At 40.9% G+C, this 21,359-nt stretch overlaps 1 protein-coding gene across 6 annotated transcripts in view; it reads right to left on the reverse strand.

Moving 5' to 3' along the window:
- hdac7a (histone deacetylase 7a) overlaps window positions 1-21,359 on the reverse strand; it is a 57,138-nt gene continuing 35,779 nt past the window's right edge. For 3 of the 6 annotated variants that reach the window (XM_041050911.1, XM_041050941.1, XM_041050920.1), the window contains 24 exons: window positions 20,881-21,056; window positions 20,614-20,704; window positions 19,789-19,909; window positions 19,462-19,562; window positions 18,632-18,754; window positions 18,401-18,510; window positions 17,547-17,648; window positions 16,830-16,995; window positions 16,178-16,383; window positions 15,073-15,276; window positions 14,185-14,413; window positions 13,803-13,936; window positions 13,524-13,644; window positions 13,166-13,215; window positions 12,480-12,587; window positions 11,319-11,374; window positions 10,750-10,837; window positions 10,509-10,628; window positions 10,301-10,398; window positions 4,787-4,905; window positions 4,222-4,355; window positions 3,680-3,761; window positions 3,316-3,454; window positions 1-3,184 (listed from right to left, as the gene is read on the reverse strand). In XM_041050911.1, the coding sequence (XP_040906845.1) occupies window positions 3,142-3,184; window positions 3,316-3,454; window positions 3,680-3,761; window positions 4,222-4,355; window positions 4,787-4,905; window positions 10,301-10,398; window positions 10,509-10,628; window positions 10,750-10,837; window positions 11,319-11,374; window positions 12,480-12,587; window positions 13,166-13,215; window positions 13,524-13,644; window positions 13,803-13,936; window positions 14,185-14,413; window positions 15,073-15,276; window positions 16,178-16,383; window positions 16,830-16,995; window positions 17,547-17,648; window positions 18,401-18,510; window positions 18,632-18,754; window positions 19,462-19,562; window positions 19,789-19,909; window positions 20,614-20,704; window positions 20,881-21,056 (2,921 nt within the window). In that variant the 3' untranslated portion in view covers window positions 1-3,141. Of the gene's footprint in view, window positions 3,185-3,315; window positions 3,455-3,679; window positions 3,762-4,221; window positions 4,356-4,786; window positions 4,906-10,300; window positions 10,399-10,508; window positions 10,629-10,749; window positions 10,838-11,318; window positions 11,375-12,479; window positions 12,588-13,165; window positions 13,216-13,523; window positions 13,645-13,802; window positions 13,937-14,184; window positions 14,414-15,072; window positions 15,277-16,177; window positions 16,384-16,829; window positions 16,996-17,546; window positions 17,649-18,400; window positions 18,511-18,631; window positions 18,755-19,461; window positions 19,563-19,788; window positions 19,910-20,613; window positions 20,705-20,880; window positions 21,072-21,359 lie in introns of all 6 variants that reach the window. The other 3 variants (XM_041050903.1, XM_041050928.1, XM_041050933.1) reach the window with 1 other exon arrangement.

Genomic DNA, 21,359 nt, shown 5'->3' on the forward strand with positions numbered 1-21,359 from the left:
TGACATGTGTATTTTGGTCTTTTCTATTTATTTCTATTTACAGTGTCTTTCTTTAAGAAGAAGGTACAAATGACATCAGTAATAAAGGGAATTAAGAACTGAGGCAATACTGGCCTCTACATAAGACAAAAAAAAAAAAAAACAGTCACTGGGAATATAATACAGGAGAGGTCACTTACAGTATTAGACAGGAACACAAACACACACACACATACTCACACCTACAAATGAAAACACATGACAGAAGTTTACATACAGTATGTACTAGTGCACATGCAGTCACAGACGCTCTCTCGCTCACACACAAACGCTGACACACATACACTCATTGACACAGACATTTACTTCATAGACACCACATGCATCTCCTGTGCACGCTGTATGAGACAGACACAGCATTTTGTTTGCTGTCACTTGCTGTTAAGAATACTATGAACAACACTAAAAGAATGACACACTATTCAGTTGCACTTATTACAGAATACCAATCCCCCATGCAACATTTTCTTAATAATTCCTACTGGGATGGAGCAGTAGTGCAACAGCAGAGGGACCTCAGAAGGACCTACTGTCTTCTTGTCTAATATAAAAGCTTTTAGACCTTCTGTTGAGCAGACGATGCCCAGAGTCTGGCTAAAGTTGACTGAATACTCACACAGTTTCCCTCCCTGGATGTGAAACTGACAATATTTCCTTCAGCCAGGCAAATGAACCAGCTGTGTGGATAGTGCTCATTTCAGTCTAGATTTTGCAAAAGCTGCATTTACACACAAACGGCAAATCTAGTCTCTTTTTATCAAATCTTTGCCAATGAGAGTTGAAAATTGGATTGTGCTGCTTTAAATCCAATAATGGGTGTAAAAAACTCAAAGGAAAGCTCTAAGGCAGAGGTGTCCAAACTAATCCACAAAGGGCCATGTAGCTGCAGGTTTTTGTTCCAACCAATCAAGAGAACACAGTTTGACCAATCAACTGTCTGAAGAGTAAGATCAATTGATTAAGGGGAGTCAAGTCTGGTGTGCTGCTGATTGGTTGGCCCTTTGTGGAAAAGTTTGGACACCTCTGCTCTAAGGAGTGCTAGTCAAATATGAATTTCATTAGTCTCAGTTTGAGAGTTTTAGTGTCTGGATGCTGCTGTCAAATTTAATTATTTAGACTCAGCTATCTGCAGCTCTAATTTAAAAACATTAGCATTGGTCATCAAACACCTAAATTACCTAGTGTGCATGAAAAATGGACTTCAACAGACTTTATTCTGCTACACAATAACCTCCAAACTAAAAAACATGATCTTGTTACTTTTACTTTGGGAATGCAGAGCCCTCATATGCCTCTATAGCAGGGTCGGAAAGTTCTTCAGATGAATGATCAACATGACCTCCGCTACAGTGATGATGCACTGACATGTTTAGCATGGTGTTGTCTAGGGTTGATTGTAACATGGCAAGAAGTGCAGCTACTAAGCACAGTTGCAGAGAAAACACTCAAGTTCACTTTCAAACAAAACACAATGCATTAGTTTGCTTAATTAGACTGTGATGAAGCGTGGAACTCCAAAACTTTTCTTTTTGTTTTTAGATAATGAACACAACATTCAAACCAGGCCAGGTCACTGTGCTCATCATCAAACAGAATACAAAAGTCTGTATATATGACGTTCACCTAAATCCACAGGTTCAAATTTCGTCTTTTAAAAGTAGAGTCACTGTAACAGCAGTGTCCATACTGGTCCCTCGTGTTGCTTGCATACAGTCCTGTTGCCAAGTGCAGGCTGTTTTAAGGCAGTTTTCTTTGGGTGATGTCCATTAAGTGCATTAACATTATTGCCACTCTAGAACAATGCAGTGGTCCTCAGTGGAATGAATGCTCCTTTAGTCTCAAATATAAACAATAATATACAGTATTCAATACTAGTGGTACACTGATAGTTTATCACCGTTTTGTCCGTGTGTGTAAGTATGTATATGTGTATGTGTGAGCATCTAAGACACTGAAAAGGACTGAAAAATAATCCTACTCTTATAATCTTGCCTACTTTTCAGACTAACTTCATAGGAAACACAACTGTACAGTATTTCGGCCAATACGTGTCCTTAGAATGAGTCGGAGACTTCATAAGACATTTCATAAAGAGTGGGAATAAACAGAACAAACACCATTTCATCCAAATCTTCACAAAACTATTAAATAACCTAGAGAGAGGAGTTGTTTTTCTTTTTTTCCCAGAGCTTTGGAATTCCTTATGGTTCACATTATGGAATGAACAGTGCAATTAAACAACAAGGCCATTTGCCCTTTCTTTGATTCTACAAAACCACAGTTGTCCATTTTGTGTCTTCATTTTCTCTCTTTCCCTTGAGTTCTTTGTTGTCTTCCTTTAGTGGTTAAACTGCATGTAATGACATCTTTAAAACAGACAATCTCTGTGTCTTCTGTTCCGTATTCTTTCTTTTGGTTGTGGCCATTTCTTCTTTGTTGATATTTTTGCATCTTATTCATCAGGTGTATGCATGTGTACAGTACATGCTTCCACCTGATGTAATACAGTAGGTTCATTCTGCGTCAGCAATTTTGCATCCCCTTTGCTTCAGCTTTGATAAGAGAAGCAAAGGGGCACAGGAAAAAAGAATTTACAATCCCAATTTGTCTCCTTGTGAAACCAGATGTTGGTCCTTTCATTAAGGCAAAATTAAGGCAACAAAACAGCTGCTGGTACATAGCACTTCAAGGAGAATCAGAGCTGGGCTCTGTCTGTTCTTATAAGGTTTGTGGTCACAGAGCTGTGGATCTGGACCTCTAAACATAAAGACAATCCATTGTCAGTCAGGAGACGTGAAAAGTCTATTAAAAAATCATCTTGTATTGCTCTTTGGTGAGGTTTCAGGAGGTTTCCCAGCTGCAGGTAGTGCTGCCGGCTTCAGCTGAGTGGTTACCAGCATTGAGGTGCTCATACGGCAGGTCTGTAGAGGTTCAGCATTGTGGGTTGGTGGATGTGCATGTATATGAATAAGGCAGACATGGGTGGGGCTCAGTGGCATTACAAACGCGTCCCCTTATGTGACAGCGCAAGAGATCCGAGGCTACAGGTTGGGCCCAATTCCTGAAAGTTCTGAGTTCTGTGAGGTGATTGGTCGGATTCTTCTACATGGAGTCACTGTCATGCTCCATTGGCTCATCAGTAAGGCTGGAAACAAAGGTGAAAAGAAGACGTGAGTGGAGAGCTGCGAGAGTTAGGGCCACCATGAAGCATGAACGTGTGAATTTTGTCTTTGCTTGGTTGCATGACCATGTGTGTGAATATGTGCACTGTTGTACCTCTTGTTGGAGAGGACTCCCACAGAGAGCGAGGCCAAAGCATTGACAGCATCTGTTTCCTCACAGTCTCTTGTCTGAGCGGCCAGGTAGGACAGACCCACTGATCCACTGTGAGCCTTCACACTCTGCCAGTACTGACCTGCAACGTGCACACACATACAGGTTACTAATGTCATCATGCAAACATGTGGATCCTCCTCTTATATCAGTATTGTTTCATAAAGTCACATGTGTTGATTAGAATAACAAGCAGAAGGCAGAGAGGGAAGAGAGTGAACATGGCACCCAGTGGAATCTGACATGATTTAATAACGGAAATAACCAGCAAAAAAGAATAACTGAATAAAGCAGTAGTGCTGCTCACTTTGTATCTGGATGACAGTCTGCAGGGAGTGGACTGCATTAGCGTTGGGCTTCTGAAGTAGGACTTCTTCTGGCAGTGGATCCTACCGGACAGACAGGCAGACATGAAGACAGAGTCACGTTACTGTTAGTCTGGCATCTTTTCAATGGTTAAAGAGTTGGTCCATGATTACTGTTATAAGGAACAACTTTCTACCTGCAACAAATAAAGACACACTTTAACTAATTTCTTGTCTAAAGAACATGCTTACTGAATCCACAGATTTTTAATGAAAAAATGCACATTTGTCTTTAAATATATTTCTTCAAGGAGAAAAATGTCTGAAATTTGGTTTTGAAGTTTGAAACTGCGCTGCCTGTTGGGAAGTCCCCCTGTCTGACTTGCCTAACATTTCAAAATCCCCTGATATGCCACAAATTCAAATTCCATAAACCTTGGAAAGCATTTCAACACTGAAAATAGATGCTTCCCTCATCTGTTGGTTACACAGATGATCCTGAAGCAGACGTTTAAAAACAACTCCACTACCCAGCGTGCCTCACCTGTATGCCCAAGAGTGCACTGACACAGGCTTCAGACGCGTCACAAATAGCTGTAAGGTCGTGACCTCCCTCAAGGGCCAAAATCAGACGACCCCCTGCTAGGGACATTAGCTGGCGGGTCAGGAAGCTGAAACCTGTGTTAGACAAACACACAAAAAAAAAAACACACACACACACACACACACAGAAATGTTAACATCAAATGCAAAAGCCAATAAGAACAAAGCCTGGCAGGTAAGCTGCAATGATGAGAAAACATATCGCAAGACTTAAAAAACAGGTTTCGCTATAATATAGTATTTTTACCTTGTGGATCCTCCTACAGCAACATACCAACTACTAATTACTATAATTATGGTTACATCAGTAATGTAGCGAGTTACGGTAGAGGGCACAGCTCCTGCTCTTTGGTCCGAGCTTGACAGCAGCTGTAATAATCTATTAATATTTCTGAATATCCGCAGGACGATAAAATAAAGTTATTTGCATCCCTTGCTAAAAACGAGACCTTGAGGTAAAGACTGGAGGACAGACTGTGCAGTCTGTGGCTGAGAGCTATGCTTACATTTGGCAGAGACCTTGTACCCTCCCAGAGGAGCAGGGTTACCCTCAGCAGCATCAAATCCAGCTGACACCAGAACGACATCCGGGGAGAACTCCTGGGCGATGGGCATCACTACCGACCTGTAGGGACACACACACAACACAGGCCACTGTGATTTAAAGAGCCTGTGATGGGATGTCTGTGTTGCTGCAGTTCCTACTGGTTGCCAACAGAGGTTGATACAAGTCATATATTACACAACACTTTTAAAAATAAGGTCAGTGTGCAATTTTATTTTTTCCTTTTTACCACTAATGCAAATGTTTTGTTTTTGCTATGTAATGTCTATAATATCGTCTGTGATTTTGTTATTGTGTAACATGCACCCATTGTTTTATCACAGCAAGTGAAAGAAGTTAGAAACACACTCCTGCATATAATTGTGTGTGAGTGAATACATCTACTGCCAATACAATACATACATTAATACTGGTCACACAAAGGAGGTAGTAGGACTATCAACGCCACAAATAGCATCACCCGTAGTACTTCAGACTCTCCTTGATGAATTCTACCACCACATCCAGCATCTGGCTGCCATGCGGTGCTCCCTCACATCTACCTGTACAAATACCCAGCATCTGACAGCAAAAACACTCAGAGTTTCTAGTTATACAGTACAACTCAACGAAGGAGGGGAAACTGGGATTTTTCTTTAGAGTCGCACAAAAAGTAGCAGTAGAATAACACAGATGTCACAGGAAGGGGGAGTTCATACACGAGTCTCAATAATAACTTGTGAAATCTGAGATTGTGAAATTCTAAGACTTAAAAAAAAAAAAAAAAAAAATCAACATTATGCCAGTGATTCTACTCCTTCACACTCCAGAGACGTTTAACACAAACCTATAGATCCGGCTAACCGTGTAAAAGCTATAACAGTGCACAAATTCTGCAACCTGCAACCTGGAGCAACTGCTACAGCACTGAAAAAACTACTGTTCACAGTGCTGTAGTGACATCAGCCATGAGACGTCCCTGAGAGGAGCTGTTTTTGACGTTTAATCACTAACAAGGTGTTAAAACATCAATGTTAAATTACTATTTTCAAAGGGAAAGAAAATAACAAGAGGAACGAGCAAGCACTCACATTAAGAGAGTCAAAAAGAGTCATTGAAGAGTCAGATCTGGAACTAACACAGACACACTTCAACACACTGTCCAAACAATGAGATTGTACTTTCCCAACCAGAGCTGTAGCCCACATTTCAGTCGACTCAAAGCTTAACAAGTTTCTCTAACTTGGATTCATTTCGTCAACATGCTCATGAAGATTGTCCCTAATATTATTGAAAAGAAGCTATTTTCAAATCTAACTGGACATTGCCAAACTAGAAAACCCCCCTGAGATGACAAATATTTATGATCAAATCTACAAAAGTCATTAACATGACAAGTGAAACCAAGGTTTGGCTGATCCCAGACTCAGCAGCTCAAACAGCGCTGACAAAGGACCATTGTTTTACTCTGCAGAGCCATGAGTAAGACAAGTCTGTTTGACAAAGTCACATTGTTTTGTCAGCTCTTATAGCTGCACAGTGTTATTTGTGGATTTCAAACAGATGAAGATTTCCTTAATGCTATTGTTGTTAAGAAGAGAGCGTCACCGTCCCGAGGTGGAAAGAGGCTCAGCTTTGCCGCTCCACGCCGTCGGCAGATTTCAAAGTCAGAGTGTGTGAGTCTGTTTCCCATTAGAGGCTTGTCACTCGCCTCACGTCATTGACAACACAGAGAAAAGAGGAAAAACAGTCCATCTGGGATCCATTTACCTTCATTATTCTGCCTGGGGACTTTGGAGACCTCTCTCCCTCCCCTTCATATACACACACACACACACACGCGCATGCACATATCCAAATGCATACTGCTGTCATGACTGCATGCAGATGGACAACATGAGCTCATAGACAAAAATGAGGACACACAGAGATAAAACACGCAGACATACTCCAGCATGAGCATTTAGACGCACATAATGGACACAAAGACGTTTACAACACATGGACAACATTTCACACACATGTAGATGCAAACACATGAATATTTTACCATGTCAAACTTTTATAATCCTGTACGTTGTATGTCGGGGTCGTATTACACTTTGATTTAATAAATAATTTCAAACCATAAAGCAGCCCTAATCTTCATCTTATTCCTGTGGATATGAAGTAGAGCACGCACACACTTTCACCCCCCTCTCCACCTCCACCCCACCCCACAGACACACACACACACATACCTACACCTAACCGCAAAACCCAACCCCACCTCCCCTGTAGACCCATTAAAGCTCCTGCGCTCCCCCCACAGAGAGTAACTACAGACAAACTAATGGAAAGATGGAGGGAAGGAGGGAAGGTGGAGGACAGGAGGGGACGCTTATTAAAGATCAATCAAGGGAGGAGAAGTAGAGGGGGAGAGCGTGTGCGTGGGGGAGGTGAAGGAAAAGAAGGGGGGTGAGAGTGAAAGATAAGGTGAAAATGCACCTTGAAAAGCTCCCCCTCTGAAGCTGAGGCACTCAGGGTTTAACCCATAAAATGGATTTCGTTAAATGGCTTACACACTTTTCCACAGACCATTCAACATTTGCTATCTTTATAAAAAGTATTATTATTATTAATATTTTAATTTTGTATTATTGTGACTTTATTAATTACAAAGACATGCATGGTGTGTAAGTGGTGGGTGGGAGGAGAGAACTTTTAAGACTTGAATTCCATTAAAGGAAAAATGCTCTTTTTAAGTTGTTAAGGTAAATTGCCTCCACATTATACAAAGAGATTATGCGGCCCTACAGGCTAATTATAATAAATTTGAGCAATTCCCTAAAGAAATTTGGTTTCAAAACAGCTCAAAATATTATTTATTTATAAAAGCTTATTTAAAAAGCTATTGCTGCTCATTAAGCACAGTGTAGTTATTTACTTATTCTGCTCCTTTGCTCTGCATAGTAATTAACAGCTCTGTTCCAGACAACAATATGCAATACAAAGATTTTTTTTTTTCCCTATGGTCTGATGTTCTAGAAAGATGTGCTTATTTTATCTTAGTGAATGTTAGAGTGTGGACTGGGTTGATGACCGTAGATGTTTTGGGCCTGTAAATCTCATTGAACTCATTGCATGTTATATTGGGCTATACCATTAAATTGTACTGTTTATCTAGCATCCTGGTGGTCTAGGTCACAATGTCCTATGTTCAAGTCCACCTTTACTACATGTCATCTCCTCTCTCTATCTATATTTCCCCTCATATGTCTTAGTCTATACTAACTAACAAAGGCAAAAAGTGACCTGTGGTAGAAATGGGACCTTCTAGAGCATCCAGTTCAAGTTTCATCTGGAATCAGTGATCCCCATTCACATCTTAAAATCAGTATTAGTTTCTATAACTGAGCAGGCAATCATCTGAAACGTTTTGATGTGGTGAACTCTCATCATCTGGAGCTACAGGCAGATGGAAACAAACATAGAATTACTTAGAAGTTCTATTAGGTCCAGATCTGAGGACAAAGCCATACGATTGGCATTATGTAATAAAAATAATACTTTGAATCAGTTGTGTCGGTCCCATTGAACTTGAGAAGGCACATCCCTTTTAATTCGTTTTAGATCTGATGGGAGGGTGGCTCAACTCAATTTTGTCATTAAATACTTTTCAAAACATTTTCTGTTGTAAATGTGAAAAAAAAACAACGTTTTTTTCTGTGTTTTCTTCAAGCTCTGGAAGGTCTACACCTTCGTCTTTGAATATTCTTTTTCTACACAAAAACTCCTAAACATCTAAAACTTTAATATGGTCTCTTACATGAAAACAAAATCCTGAAGCCAGCATTGCCCAGTTTACTGTACTCACAACTTTTCCTGTTCACGTCTGATGATAAGGAACAGTGCAAAATAATGTTTTCTTTCCAGACTCTAGAGGGAGGGCACTGTTATGAAAACCATGATATATATATATATATATATATATACCCAATATCTGGTGGTAAAACTGTGTTAATAGGACAACATGCATGTATGGGACCTTTGGGGCTTTTGTCACCAACAGCCTGGTGAACATTTTCAAGTGCAGCAGCAAATGCTCTCACTAACCCCTGTGTGGATGTAATCTAATGTAAACACACATGCAAATAAATTTTGAGTGTCATGCCATTGACATGGAGGTGAACTGCTCCCCCTCAGAAACACTGGGTGCCCCCGGCTTTGAATTATTCTCCCCGGAAAAAAAGTGTCTTTCTGTTGCTCTGCTCCACAGAAAGGTCAGAGGTCAGGGTCATGCTACAGGGAGGTAATCCTGGAGCTGGCAGGGAATCTGTGTTCTGCTCAAGAACACTTCAGAAGGAACGACGGCCTCCTTTAGCATCAGGGTCTCTGTCTTTTGATATCTCAAACTCTTCAAATGAGCAGTGATATGTTTGAATAAATGTCGGTAATGACAGGAACTAAACTCACTGTGGCAGATCAGTGCTGACGGTGCCTGCTTATTTTGTCATTTCATTAAGTCCTTGGATCATAGCATGTTTGAACTGTGCTCAAGTATTGTATAAAAACATGCATGCTTGTGTGTATGGGCACAGGTTGCCCCCACACCGTCATGTCTACGACTTTGCCACTGTGCCCCTTTTGCAGTAACCACGTGGTTGCCACATTTTCCTTGGGGTTTACTGCACCAGACAACCAAAAAACCCACACTACTGAAACTTTATTGGTGCCAAACACCCACCGACGACAATTATCCAACCCACGAGCAGGAAGTAACAGTCTGCAGTCAGTCAAACACAAGACCTGGACACCATTTGCTGTAAAGCATCTGAAGTTACTGGAAACTGTGAACGCCAGACACATGCTCTCCAAATGACAAGGATTATTAATTACGCAAGAAGTACGTCAGAGGCGATATGAAGCCGAGCCTCTGATCAGCTGAAGTGTGTTTGTTGTGGCTCAGAGTAAAGGAAATGAGAGAAATTGTCTGATTACAGCACCACTGAATGTTCTTATCCTGATCAATAAAAACTGGAACACAGCTGGTGGCAAAACAATTGGGACAGTGAACTAAATCTGGGCTATTTCTTATTTGTAGCCAAATCAACCACATTTCACATCCAGGCCATGAATTAAAGCAAGAAAGACAAACTATCTGCATTCCTTATGTACTGGCCTTACATTCTGAACATGCTGAAAATATGACAAAAGAAAAAAGAAGATACCATATGTGATAAAACGAAAAAAAAAAGAATACAACAAAGAACGACTGAGCCATGAAGGACACAAGGGGTCACAGTATACTGTGATAAGTATAGTGAAAATGATGCAGTGTGGGTCCACAGACTTGGAGGACCTGTACCAGGCAGCAATGAAGCTGCTCTGGAGGCTTACCACAGAGCAACTCTGACTCTATATGCTTGTTTTTCCTTTAATCTGTCACCCATATGTATATATTGTCTTATCTTGTAAGCTTGTGTTCTGGTTCTACCTGAATGCAGCCAGGTACTCAGCATCTCCCATGGGTGGGTCCAGTCCTCCCGTCCATGCTACATTGACGTTGAAGCCTTCACCTGCTCCAGAACCAGCCTAAAACCAAAAAAGCATTTAGAATTTTCTTTATTATTATTATTATTATTATTATTGTTGTAGTACTTTCACTAACAACAGGGTTACAAAGTGTCCTGAACGTCACCCACCTCAGCCGGCGACCCACTGCCAGGGAAGAAGTTCCCGTCATCATAACGATGAAGCGAGATGTACAGAACGCTGGGGTCGCTGTAGAACACTTCCTGGGTGCCGTTACCATGGTGCACATCCTAGCAGCAGGATGACAGAAGACATATTAATATTACACTGTGCATAGCAGCACCAGAGGAAATAAATTCATTGAGTATCATACGTGCTCTAAGTACAGTCAGAGTTAACAAGCCATCTTACCCAGTCAACGATGAGGATCTTGCTGACGCTCAGCTTGTGTTGGAGCTGCTTGGCGGCTATGGCCACTGAATTAAAGTAACAGAAACCCCTGTAGAGACAGAAACAGTGGATAGAAATGTACAGGCAGTTAGGGAAAAAGTAATCACTTCATTTGAGAAGCAAAAATAATAATGTTCTCCCATATCTTTTTTATTTGCTGCCATTGTTTCATGAGTGGTGCACAGTCATACGTAAGACATTTGGAAAGGGCAGTTATCTTCACATTGCACTCATTCTTGATGAGCTACTAGGGCTACATGTTAAAAATGTGTAATGGGTAACACTACAGTAGCTGTACAGGGATAAATAATAAGAAACATCAGGGAAAAAGAAAAACAACATGCACAAAAAAAATATTAAGCTTCCTTATTTTTGTCCTTTTGTCGTCTCTATCACTTTATAAATATCCTCCAAAGAGAAGCTGCTGACAGTGCAGCAAGACCAGGAAAACTCACTGTGGTCAGGCTGAGCATGTGACTGACGCACGCGTGGGCATGCACACACACGCAAACACACACACACACACTTACATGGGATTGGAGGGGTCTGCATGATGCCCTGGTGGTCTGACCACAGCAAAGCCGTTCTGTGCAGAAGAAAACGAGGCTATTAATCAGTGTTTCACTGGATATGAAGAACTTCACATGTACTATTAAGAAACTGTAATGCTTAATGTACAGGAATTTAACAGTTTTGGCACATAAATGAAGACAACTTATTTAGAAAATACACACACAACAACAACTACCTTCCTGGTTTGTCAAAGGTTTGTTTACATCAGTGCTGATTGAACATGATCTGAAAATAATTTACTTTGACTTTGAACCCAGTTTATTAAAAAACAAGCTTATAGCTTCATGATAAATGTTGTTTTGTATTACTTTACATTCAGAATGAAAGATTACGACAATTTTATGAAATTATAAACATGTTTTTCTTTTTCACTTTACTATTTTAAAAGCCGGTAAAGTGAATTAGAGTCAACTATTTCATGCATACAAATGCATGAGTGCAGACAATAGAGGCTATTCCTGGTACTTATAACATTGTCTTGTAAATAAGTATATACAGTATATATTCCCTACAATATGTATAGCTCACAAATAGATTTCCGAAGTGAAGTGGTTGTGTGTACTACCACTGCTCAGTACAGACTGAGCCATTGTTTTTCGTTCTCTGTCTGCCTGTTTTACACAATTTTTAGCAATAGCTGCCAGCTATAAATACTTTGAGCCACTGGTATATTTACATTTGACCATTTAGAATGGGAAAAAAACAACAAGAACAAGTTCATGTTTATCCCAGACTTTTAATCACTGTGAGGAGGAAAAGGAAGACAATTTAGGCCATTATGTGACAGAGAAAACTCTTTTCTGAAACCCATACATCTTTGAAGTGGGTTAGTAGCTCCTTAAGGCAGAGTGAGGCACGCTTCCTTGCTGGATGCATTTCTAAGCTGATGTTTCTCTCTGACCCTAGCAGTTTTCATACAGGAATAAAATACTGTTCCTGTGTGGAGACAAACTCCAGAATTACTTCACAATAACTCTGAGTTCCCAAAGTGGTTTTTGGCTCATGACCCTGTGTCTGAAAAGCAGTGACTTTGCCTGCATGGATATGACATTAAAACTGTCATTGTTTATGTCTTCTGTCCCTCTGTCCCAGAAAGACTGCAGGATTTAGTTTCTTACCTTTAGTTCTCCTTTGGCCACTCTGAAGGCCAGCTCAACGACGCTGCCTGCCGCCATGCGTGACGCCGTAGAGGTGTGTGACTCATTCCAGATTGTGTCATTATCAACCTGCCAATCAGCAGACAAATGATGGAGCCTGTTAATCGTCTGATGAAAACAAAGAAATATCTAACCACACTAATCCAAAGTGTTGGAACTATTTATAATTTCTGTTGTTGAAATAGGACCACTGGGATAATAAAAGAATAAAAGACTTTCTCTAGGGCATGGATGACCCAACGTCACAGCTGAGACTCAAGAGTATAAATATCAGTTTTACTTTCCCATCTCGAGGCCAGATCCATATTTGCAACTAATATTCCTTTCCATTCTGTTTTTTCTCTCTGCTGTTTGTTCACAAACTGGTATTACTGTCAATCTGGCCAGGACAATGAAATCAAAGACATTTCTTTCATCCTTGGTCATGGACATGTTCTTCTCATTAGTCTGACTTGTCATGGTCGGACACGGACTGTCAGGCAAACGTTAGCACTGGGCCAGGCCAACTCTCTTTTCCTCTTTAATATCCTGTCTTTCTCTCTGTCTTTCTTGTAATTTTCCCTCGCTTGTCTTTTTTGCTTTGGAGAATTATGATCAAAAATTTGTTGTGTGAGTTTGTGTGTGTGTGTGTGAGTCTCTTCTCTTACCCCTACTCCCCCGCATGGCAACATCACAAACATTCTCTGAGAGAGGATTCCTGTGGAAACAGAAACATATAAATTATATTTATAGATTCATTAAATATGTTACTGTTTTAATTCTTTTCAGTGTAATTATTCTATACTATGAGGGTTAATGAAAACTAAAGGAACAGGTTGACCTGGCATCATCTCTCGGCATTAGAAAACTATTAGGACACTATAGATCTTTATGTATGTTTGTTCTTGATCATATTTAGATCTGCAGTAAAGTAGTAATGAAATAGTTTTCATTTACATAATTTGACTCAGAATTAAGAATACATTTTTAGAACTGAAAAATTTATCAGTCTGAGGTGTAGCATACCGGCCAGTTTGCGGTTATCCAGTTTGAGTCTGTTGAGCGGGTTGGTGCCATAGAGCAACACATGGCGCTCTGTATGGACTGACTGCAGCTCCTCCAGAGTGGCTTTACGACCACGAATACTCTGTATAGACACAACATTTTCATTTGACTTTCTCATCTCCAGTACTTCGAAGATGTAGAAAGAGAAAATAGCAGATGAGATGTAAATACAGAGGTGAGATAAAAAAAAAAAACACATTACTGATACCAGATTGGCCTAATCTGTGTGAGTGTGCATACCTCGCACTGTCCCCTCAGGCCTCTCTCCTGTAGTCGAGACCAGATGCTCTGTATCCTCCCAGCATGCTCTGGGTGACTGCTGTTGTCTCCACATGTACACTGGTGCTTAAGCATTTGTGAGTCATACACCAGGCCTGCACACACACACACACACACACACAAACACAACTGATCTCAAGATGATTTTGCAAGCACAGTATACAGTATATTCACACCAGAGGACAAAAGACTATTGTTAATGCTGACACTTGTCTACTTTTCTCCATAGTTTGTGGTTATATAGTCAGTATCTTAAGCCACAGGAGCACCCTGTATTTCAAATATCATTAAGAAAATTACTGTATGTACCTATTACAATACTGTATAAGCATGTCTGACTCACCTGTAGTGAAACGTGGTTTGCTGCTGGTATCCTGCGGGGCCAGCAGGGTCTTCTCAGGCAGAGTGAGGGAGGTGGAGGCTGGGGATGACTGTGTACGTGACAGGGGGCGATGGACACCCAACCCGCTACCAACCCCGCCACTGCCGCTGCCGCGTAACACGGGTACTGCCAGGGTCTCCATCTGTCGATGCAGCTGCTGCAGCTGCTTCTGCTGTTCCCATAGCAATGACTACAGACAGAATTGGTGTGATGAGGATAAAACATAGTCAAGTTCTGGACAGAATTCAAAGTTAATTTCACAAACATAAAAGAAGACAAAATTAAGTGTGAGACAGGAAAGCTTGTAATATTTTGTTTGATTTCTTGATATACTGTATGCAGCTGTACATTCCTTTAAAACTCACTACATTATTTGTATTTTCGGCTGAAAGTCAGTGCTTTAAGTGGCAGAGCTTCCTCCGGCTTAATGTATGTAAACTTGTTAACTTGTTTTAATTAGTCCCTCTGGTCTAACCTGCAGCATCAAGAGCAGTCTGGGTCAGTTAATATCAAGTATAATGGTCTGAATCTGAAAAGTCTGAAAGTCATTTTTAACCCTGATCTCTTCCTTAAAATTTGGAATTGATCTCAGCCTTTGTTATTTAATCTTCTTATTGGTGCACCTTCTGCCAGCCCGTGTGTCATCATATTGTGCTGAATGACCACTTTAAGGTAATGAGTAGTTGTTGAACCACAACCATACGGCAACTAGAATCATGCAAGTGCAAGTGTTAGGCTGCCATCTACAGGACTGTTGGATGAAGAACAGTTGTGTGGTTTTATTTCATCTGTCTACCTGCTTGCTGCCTGTATCTATCCAGTGTGTTAAAGTATGCTATGTTTTCCAACCTGGTTGAGTATGAGTGCATGTTGCAGGTTAAGTTGCTCTTCGTGGCTCTTGGATGGCGTTGACTCCGCCTCCCTCAGTGACTCCGCCCGCACTCGGCTCTGATAGGCCGGCTCTGTGGGCGACATCCCACCACCATCCTCTGAGTCCATATCCTCAGAGGGGATCTGGTGCAGTCTGGGCTTCTCGCTGGACTTTGACATCAGCTGAACATGCACAAACACATGCATTTAGGTTGGTTGCACTTACTCATTCACATGAAGACATGACCTTTTACAGAAAAATACAAACACAGGAATTCACAAGAATGCCCAGCACATTGCTGATGTAGTGTTCATGTTGTCCACATATGTTTTTCATCAGGTGTTACACCTAATGAAAAACATGTGTAGACAGTATATAGACAGTACTGGCAACCTTTTTTCTATAAAATGCCTGTCTCAGTTACCACAAGATTTATTCCTAAGCTAACCCTGCACAGAAAAAAACTGACTTTGGGTCACAAGAATTAACACAAACTCTGAAGCTTGCTGTTGGAGGAAGACATTTCATTGCAACAATTTAGCAGTGTTTACACGTAGTGCATCAAAGATCACAGCCTCGAGGAAGGATCACTAGAATCTCAAGAAGGGGATAATGATATCCTCAGGAAGTGTAATTCAAACTGAATCTGTGTATCATGTCTGTGTTCAAATTCGAGATTTTTGCCTGACATTGCTCCCTCCCCACTCCCCCTTGCAACTCTCCTAGAGCACCTGGGAAGGTGAGCCTCACACTTCAAAAACCCCTGCATTTAATCATCACCTTCTAACAAACTTTACAAGCTAAGGCAAATAACAACGAATCTGCTGCCATGTTTGCTTCCTGTGTTAATCCGCTTTCATGGTTTGTAATTTCAAACTCTGTAAAACTCTCACCAAGACACTGAGTTAAAGAGGTTTCCAGGCTGCAAGTTAAAATCTGAAGCAAATGTAGAATAAGGCTACATTAATGTGGTTCCACTGTTTTAACTACAGCCCCAGTAAATTCATGTATAAAGTCAAAAGACAAAGTTAGAGTTGCTTATACTGATTATGTTTCTAAAGGCAGATCAGAGTGTATTCATACCTTGCCTAGGTGGGTCTGCTGTTTGAGCCTCTCCAGTAGTTGTGTGTTATGCTGTTGCTGGAGCAGATGTGAATGAAGGGTCCTTGGGCTCTGAGGAAGAGGTTCTGAGCGCGTTCTGCTCAAGGGCTTGTGGGGCTGAGCACCTCCAGGAGACAGGTGGTCTAACTGGGAGGCAAACTGCAATGGGACAGAGTCTAGGCCTGGAACTGATGAGAAACAGAGAGAAAAAGGAGAAGAAAAGTTGCTTTATGAGAGACAGACTAACGTGCACAGGCACACACATACACACACACACACACACACACACACAATTTCTCAAAGGCAAATAAACAAATAAAAATAATTTTTAAATATATTTTTTAGAAAGATTATTCTAAATGTAACCACTAGGTGGTGCTCTAGCATTTCAATGGAAAGACCTTTGTGAAACCACTGCTTCACCTGTGGGTTCAAGTTAATGAATGTATTCGTGTCAGTTTGTGGCTTTTTTTGTGTTTTGCATTTGTACATTTTTTCCTGTCAGTACAATCTTGGTCTGAGATGTAAATCAGTTACAGAGTGCAGCTTTTAGCCACATGCATGCAAACATATACTGAGTGTGTATATGCATATATTTGTCTGCAGTCTATGTGTCAGTGCATGTGCGCCTCACCAGTGAGTAGTGGAGTGTGTACCAGTCCAGAGGGCTCCAGAATGATGACAGGCAGGTGAGGGTGCCCAGCTTGGTCCTCTCTGCTCAGAGGGAGGAAGACCGGCGAGCCCCCGGCCGTAACCACAGGCACCCGGCCGACCTTCAGAGAGGACAGCTCTCCTTCAGTCTGCACACAGAGAGTTAAACTGCTTTATGACTACAGAAAACATGCCGTCTTATGTTTTGTTACAGCTGAATTATTCCCAAGTCCCTTGAATTTCAAAATACAGTGCTACAAAACACACAAATATCAATGTCATAGTGAAACAGCATTTTAAGAGCACCGTGCTTCCTTAATTTGATGAACTCCCAGTGTACAAACAAAATACTGGGGCCAGCAGATTTCATTCATTCATTCATTCATTCATTCCATTTCATTTCATTTCATTGAGATTTTCAAGTTATGTCAAGTTTAATTTTGCACTGTACATAATATACATAGTACAACACATCCTTTATGTCTTACAACATAATGAGATTCCCTTTAAACACTTTTTTTTTTTTTTTAAAAAGAGCACTGTTTTGTTCTGCTAAAAACATAATTAGAATATAATAACAGAACATTTGCTAAAGAACCCAACACTTTACAGCAGCTTTTCCCACTTGTTTTAGGCCAAACAGATGATTTAAGAACGAGTAAGTTGTTGTGACAGACATTTAATGCAGTTCAGTGTTTACCCTGGCGTTGGCTGGTAGTCCCAGTGTGATGGTGGGCAGAGTGGAGGGACTCTGGATGGTGAAGTTAGCTAGCGTGCCATCTCTGAGCAGCAGCTTCTGGGCCTGGAAATGCCAAACATATTTTCTATTCAAAAATAATATATTTATACTCAAATCTGAATTGAATTATGCTCATAGCTAAGATACATTCACTGTTTTTATGAGAGACAAGAGAAATCCCATTTAACATCTAAGACAGTGTTGGTTATGTGTCCCATTAAGACCTTTTCTCAAACTCTGCTCTGCTCTTCTTTCACTATTTGTCTTTACTATATGCTCACAATATTTTCTGCTGCAGTGTTGACTAAACGTACATATACAGTAAACCAATGCAGTCTAATTAAACCTAAGCTAATGTTTTGTCCTGAGCTGTCTTGACACCGGGGAATCATCATGAATCAGACATCCAAAGCAGGTGTGACAGAGGCTGCTCTGTTCTGACTTTCTGTGATTAAATGAATTATGCATGAAAAGCTGACACGCATTCATTGTTCCTATACTCTTGTGTCGTTGCTTTAAACATGTCATTACTCAGGGTCTGGGCACAGCTCATGTACATGAAACAACAACTCTTCTTTTCTTTTTCTTTTTTTCCAATCAAACCGGATGCTTACTAACTTAAAATACTCACAGTTTTCCATCTCTAAGAGAAAAGGGCTTGTCTCAATGGGGAAAAAAAGGAAAAAAAATTTGGTACGAAATATATATTTTTCTCTTTATTTGTCCTAACTTTTGGACAAATAGTTACTTTCACTTACATTCTCAAGTTATGTATGTATGTGTGTGTGTGTGTGTGTGTGTGTTTCTTTGTTAACCTCATGTGAGAGGCCGCCTGCAGATGGCAGTAGCCCATTCTCATTGGGCAGACTGTCATTAGGAGAACTACAGCCAGAGACTGGAGTGCTACTGCTGCTGGGGGACGAGTCTGGTGAGAGACAGTAAGTGGGTGAGTTTAAATATGACTATGCATCTGGATCATATTTTAATTGACAAACATTTTTTTCTCATCAGTGAATCAATTCTTATTCATTTGTGTGTCAATTTACCCAGTGTGTCAGGTACTCTGTGTTTGACAGTGGGCGGGGCACTCTCTTTACGGGTGAGCGGGCTCTTGCGGGTGTTAAGGTGTTTCTTCAGCTTGTGTTTCACCTTCAGATTGGGCTCAGACGCTAACAAATTAAAACAACATGGGGAATGTTACTTAATGTGATTATGTCCAAATGGTTTGCTTCATTCTCTTGCTGACTGTAATATCCCAACAGTGATTCAACTTATTTCCAGTTAGTGAAATCTTTTGCAGTTACTGGTAAGAAGAAAAAAAAACCCCACAGGTGTTACTAATAATATTAGCGATGGTTCTGTTATGTTCAAATGTCCCAGTGAGGCAGCATGCACAACACAATAACTATGCTGCTTTTCCCAAAGTGACGTGAAAATTTCTTCAATGAAAAAGGCCAGGCCAGGATAAATGGCATACTGAATGTATCCCAATACACTGCTCAGTCATTATAAAAAAATGTGTTTATTCAGTGGAATTAGTTTTTCAAATGTTGCAACAGTGCAGTTCCACCAAAATTTGATCACTGTTGCCTGTAGTGAGTGGGATGAATGGGGAAATCCATCAGCAAACAAACAACTGTCCGCCCCTGACTTTGCTGTGGAGGAAAACGGTGGTGGTAAAAGAGATTTGTCATTTAACTGAATAAATAAATAAATCGACATGATTGTCTTCAGATGTTTTACATGATAATTTAATTTGTAACTTCATCTTGATTTCATAATTTTATCATACGTACCCTAAACATTTACAATGTTCTACTTCAGTGCCTGCCTCTGGATAAAGTCTAAGTGTGACTGTGAATGTCAGATGTTTTACCTGCTCTGCGGAGCGGCGTCCCTTCTGAACCCTCAGGGGACGGCTGAGACGGAGATGAGACCAGAGGCTGGGAGGCTACACTTGGGTCTGGGCCCAGCTTTCTGGAAAAACATAACATGCAAACACAAATAGACATACAACCGTTGGCGTAAATAGTCACAACACATGTTTTCGCAACTGAGAAGGATTTAAAGAGTTGTCTAAAGCATTATTATGTGAAGTAGATTTTGACATGTGATATAACTAATGTGTTCATGGTGTATATTTAGTGACATTTTTCTTTTGTGCTTTGTTTGCTTTTGTGTGTTTGTGTGCATTTTGTGTCACCTGTATGCTACAGGACCTGCAGTCAGAGTGTTGGAGCTTGTTCTTTCCTGCGCCGCCTGTTTCCGCTTCTTAAGAATCACCTCCTGGAGTTTCTGTTTCACCAGGGAACTGGCCACTGCACCTGTCGATCAAAAACACAAACGACCTATTAAAAACATAGAAGGACTCACTGACTGCTTCATCATAAAAGGAGGAGCAAAAAAAGGCCCAGCCAAAATGCACAGCGTGCACAACCAACCCTTATTTGCATATTTGTGCAAGACAATCAGTGACTAATACTAAAATATACAGTATGACAACAAGTTTTGCCAAATACGGTGACTATGATGCAGGGTAAAGGTCACCAGTTTGTCTGAGAGTACGTACGCTGCTATCTGTGTGTGTGTGTGTGTTTGTGTGTGTGCACGTGTGTGCAAATGTGTGCACACAGCAGTGACAGGAGGTGCTAGGTGTGATCAAGTCAATATTGAACCAGTGGCTTTATGTGCCCAGACCCGAAGCTATATTTAACTCCACTGTTGTAGCTCCACTTGTCGGGTTATATTTAGCTCTCATTTCAAAGCAAACAGCTCTGAAAGTCAAGTAACGATGTTCAATAAAAATGAACAAGATCTCTCACAGGGACTTTCCTCTCTGGCCATGACTATCAGTCTGGGCCATAATTATTTTTAAAGACGTGAACATAGTTTTACATGGAAAAAAAAACAAAAAAAAACATACAACTTCAAATGTATACTGAGACTTGTAGCAACATGTGAATGAAGCTGAAGTTTAATGTTTAATGTGTGTGTGTTTGTGCTTGTGTGTGTGTGTGTGTGGACTAACTTTGTTGACTCTTGTCTTTGTGTTTTAGCTGCTGCAGCTCCTGCTGTTTCTCATGGTGCTCCTGCTCCCGCCTCCGCTGCTCCACATTAAACTGAAACACACACATTTACATTATAGCAACACATATAAAGCAAAGGATCATGTATGTTCAACATGTAAGAAAACATAATGTGCAACCCTAACCCTAAGCCTTTATTTAAACACTTAACATTGTGTTTAAACTTGAACAAAGAAGATTTGCTTAGATCCATGTTTTATATCCTTTACCCTGATTTGTTGGTGCAGTTGCTGTTGGGAGAAGGAGGTGCAGGGCTGGGAGGAGAACTGGGTGAGGAGTAAAGGCGGGTGCAGTGGGGTGAGGAGCGCCGTGTCCGAACCAGGGCGCATCCCCCGCTCTCCCACCCTGAGGTCCATGGGAAACAAGGCCGCACACGACACGGGCACTGCCACCAAGGAATCTGGGAAAAGGCAGAAGCGAGGGGGGGAGGAAAGAGAGGGAGGGGGAGAGAGGGGGGAGAGAGGAGAGAGGTGTCAATTTGCTTCATCCCCACTAAGAACAGCTGATTTACACAATACCCTGTGGGAAACACTAACTGAAAAACAATGAGCACATGTAAACAGAGGTAAAGTGAACCAGTGTTTGGAGTAAATGATTGTGGCCTCATATGACAGATACTCTGCAGCTGTAAAATCCATTCAGAAATGTTCAGTGTGACTGAAGATAGTGTGACGTTGTAAACTTGAGT

This window comes from Toxotes jaculatrix, chromosome 2 (genome assembly GCF_017976425.1).
Source record: "Toxotes jaculatrix isolate fToxJac2 chromosome 2, fToxJac2.pri, whole genome shotgun sequence".
NCBI classification, from domain to species: Eukaryota; Metazoa; Chordata; class Actinopteri; family Toxotidae; genus Toxotes; species Toxotes jaculatrix.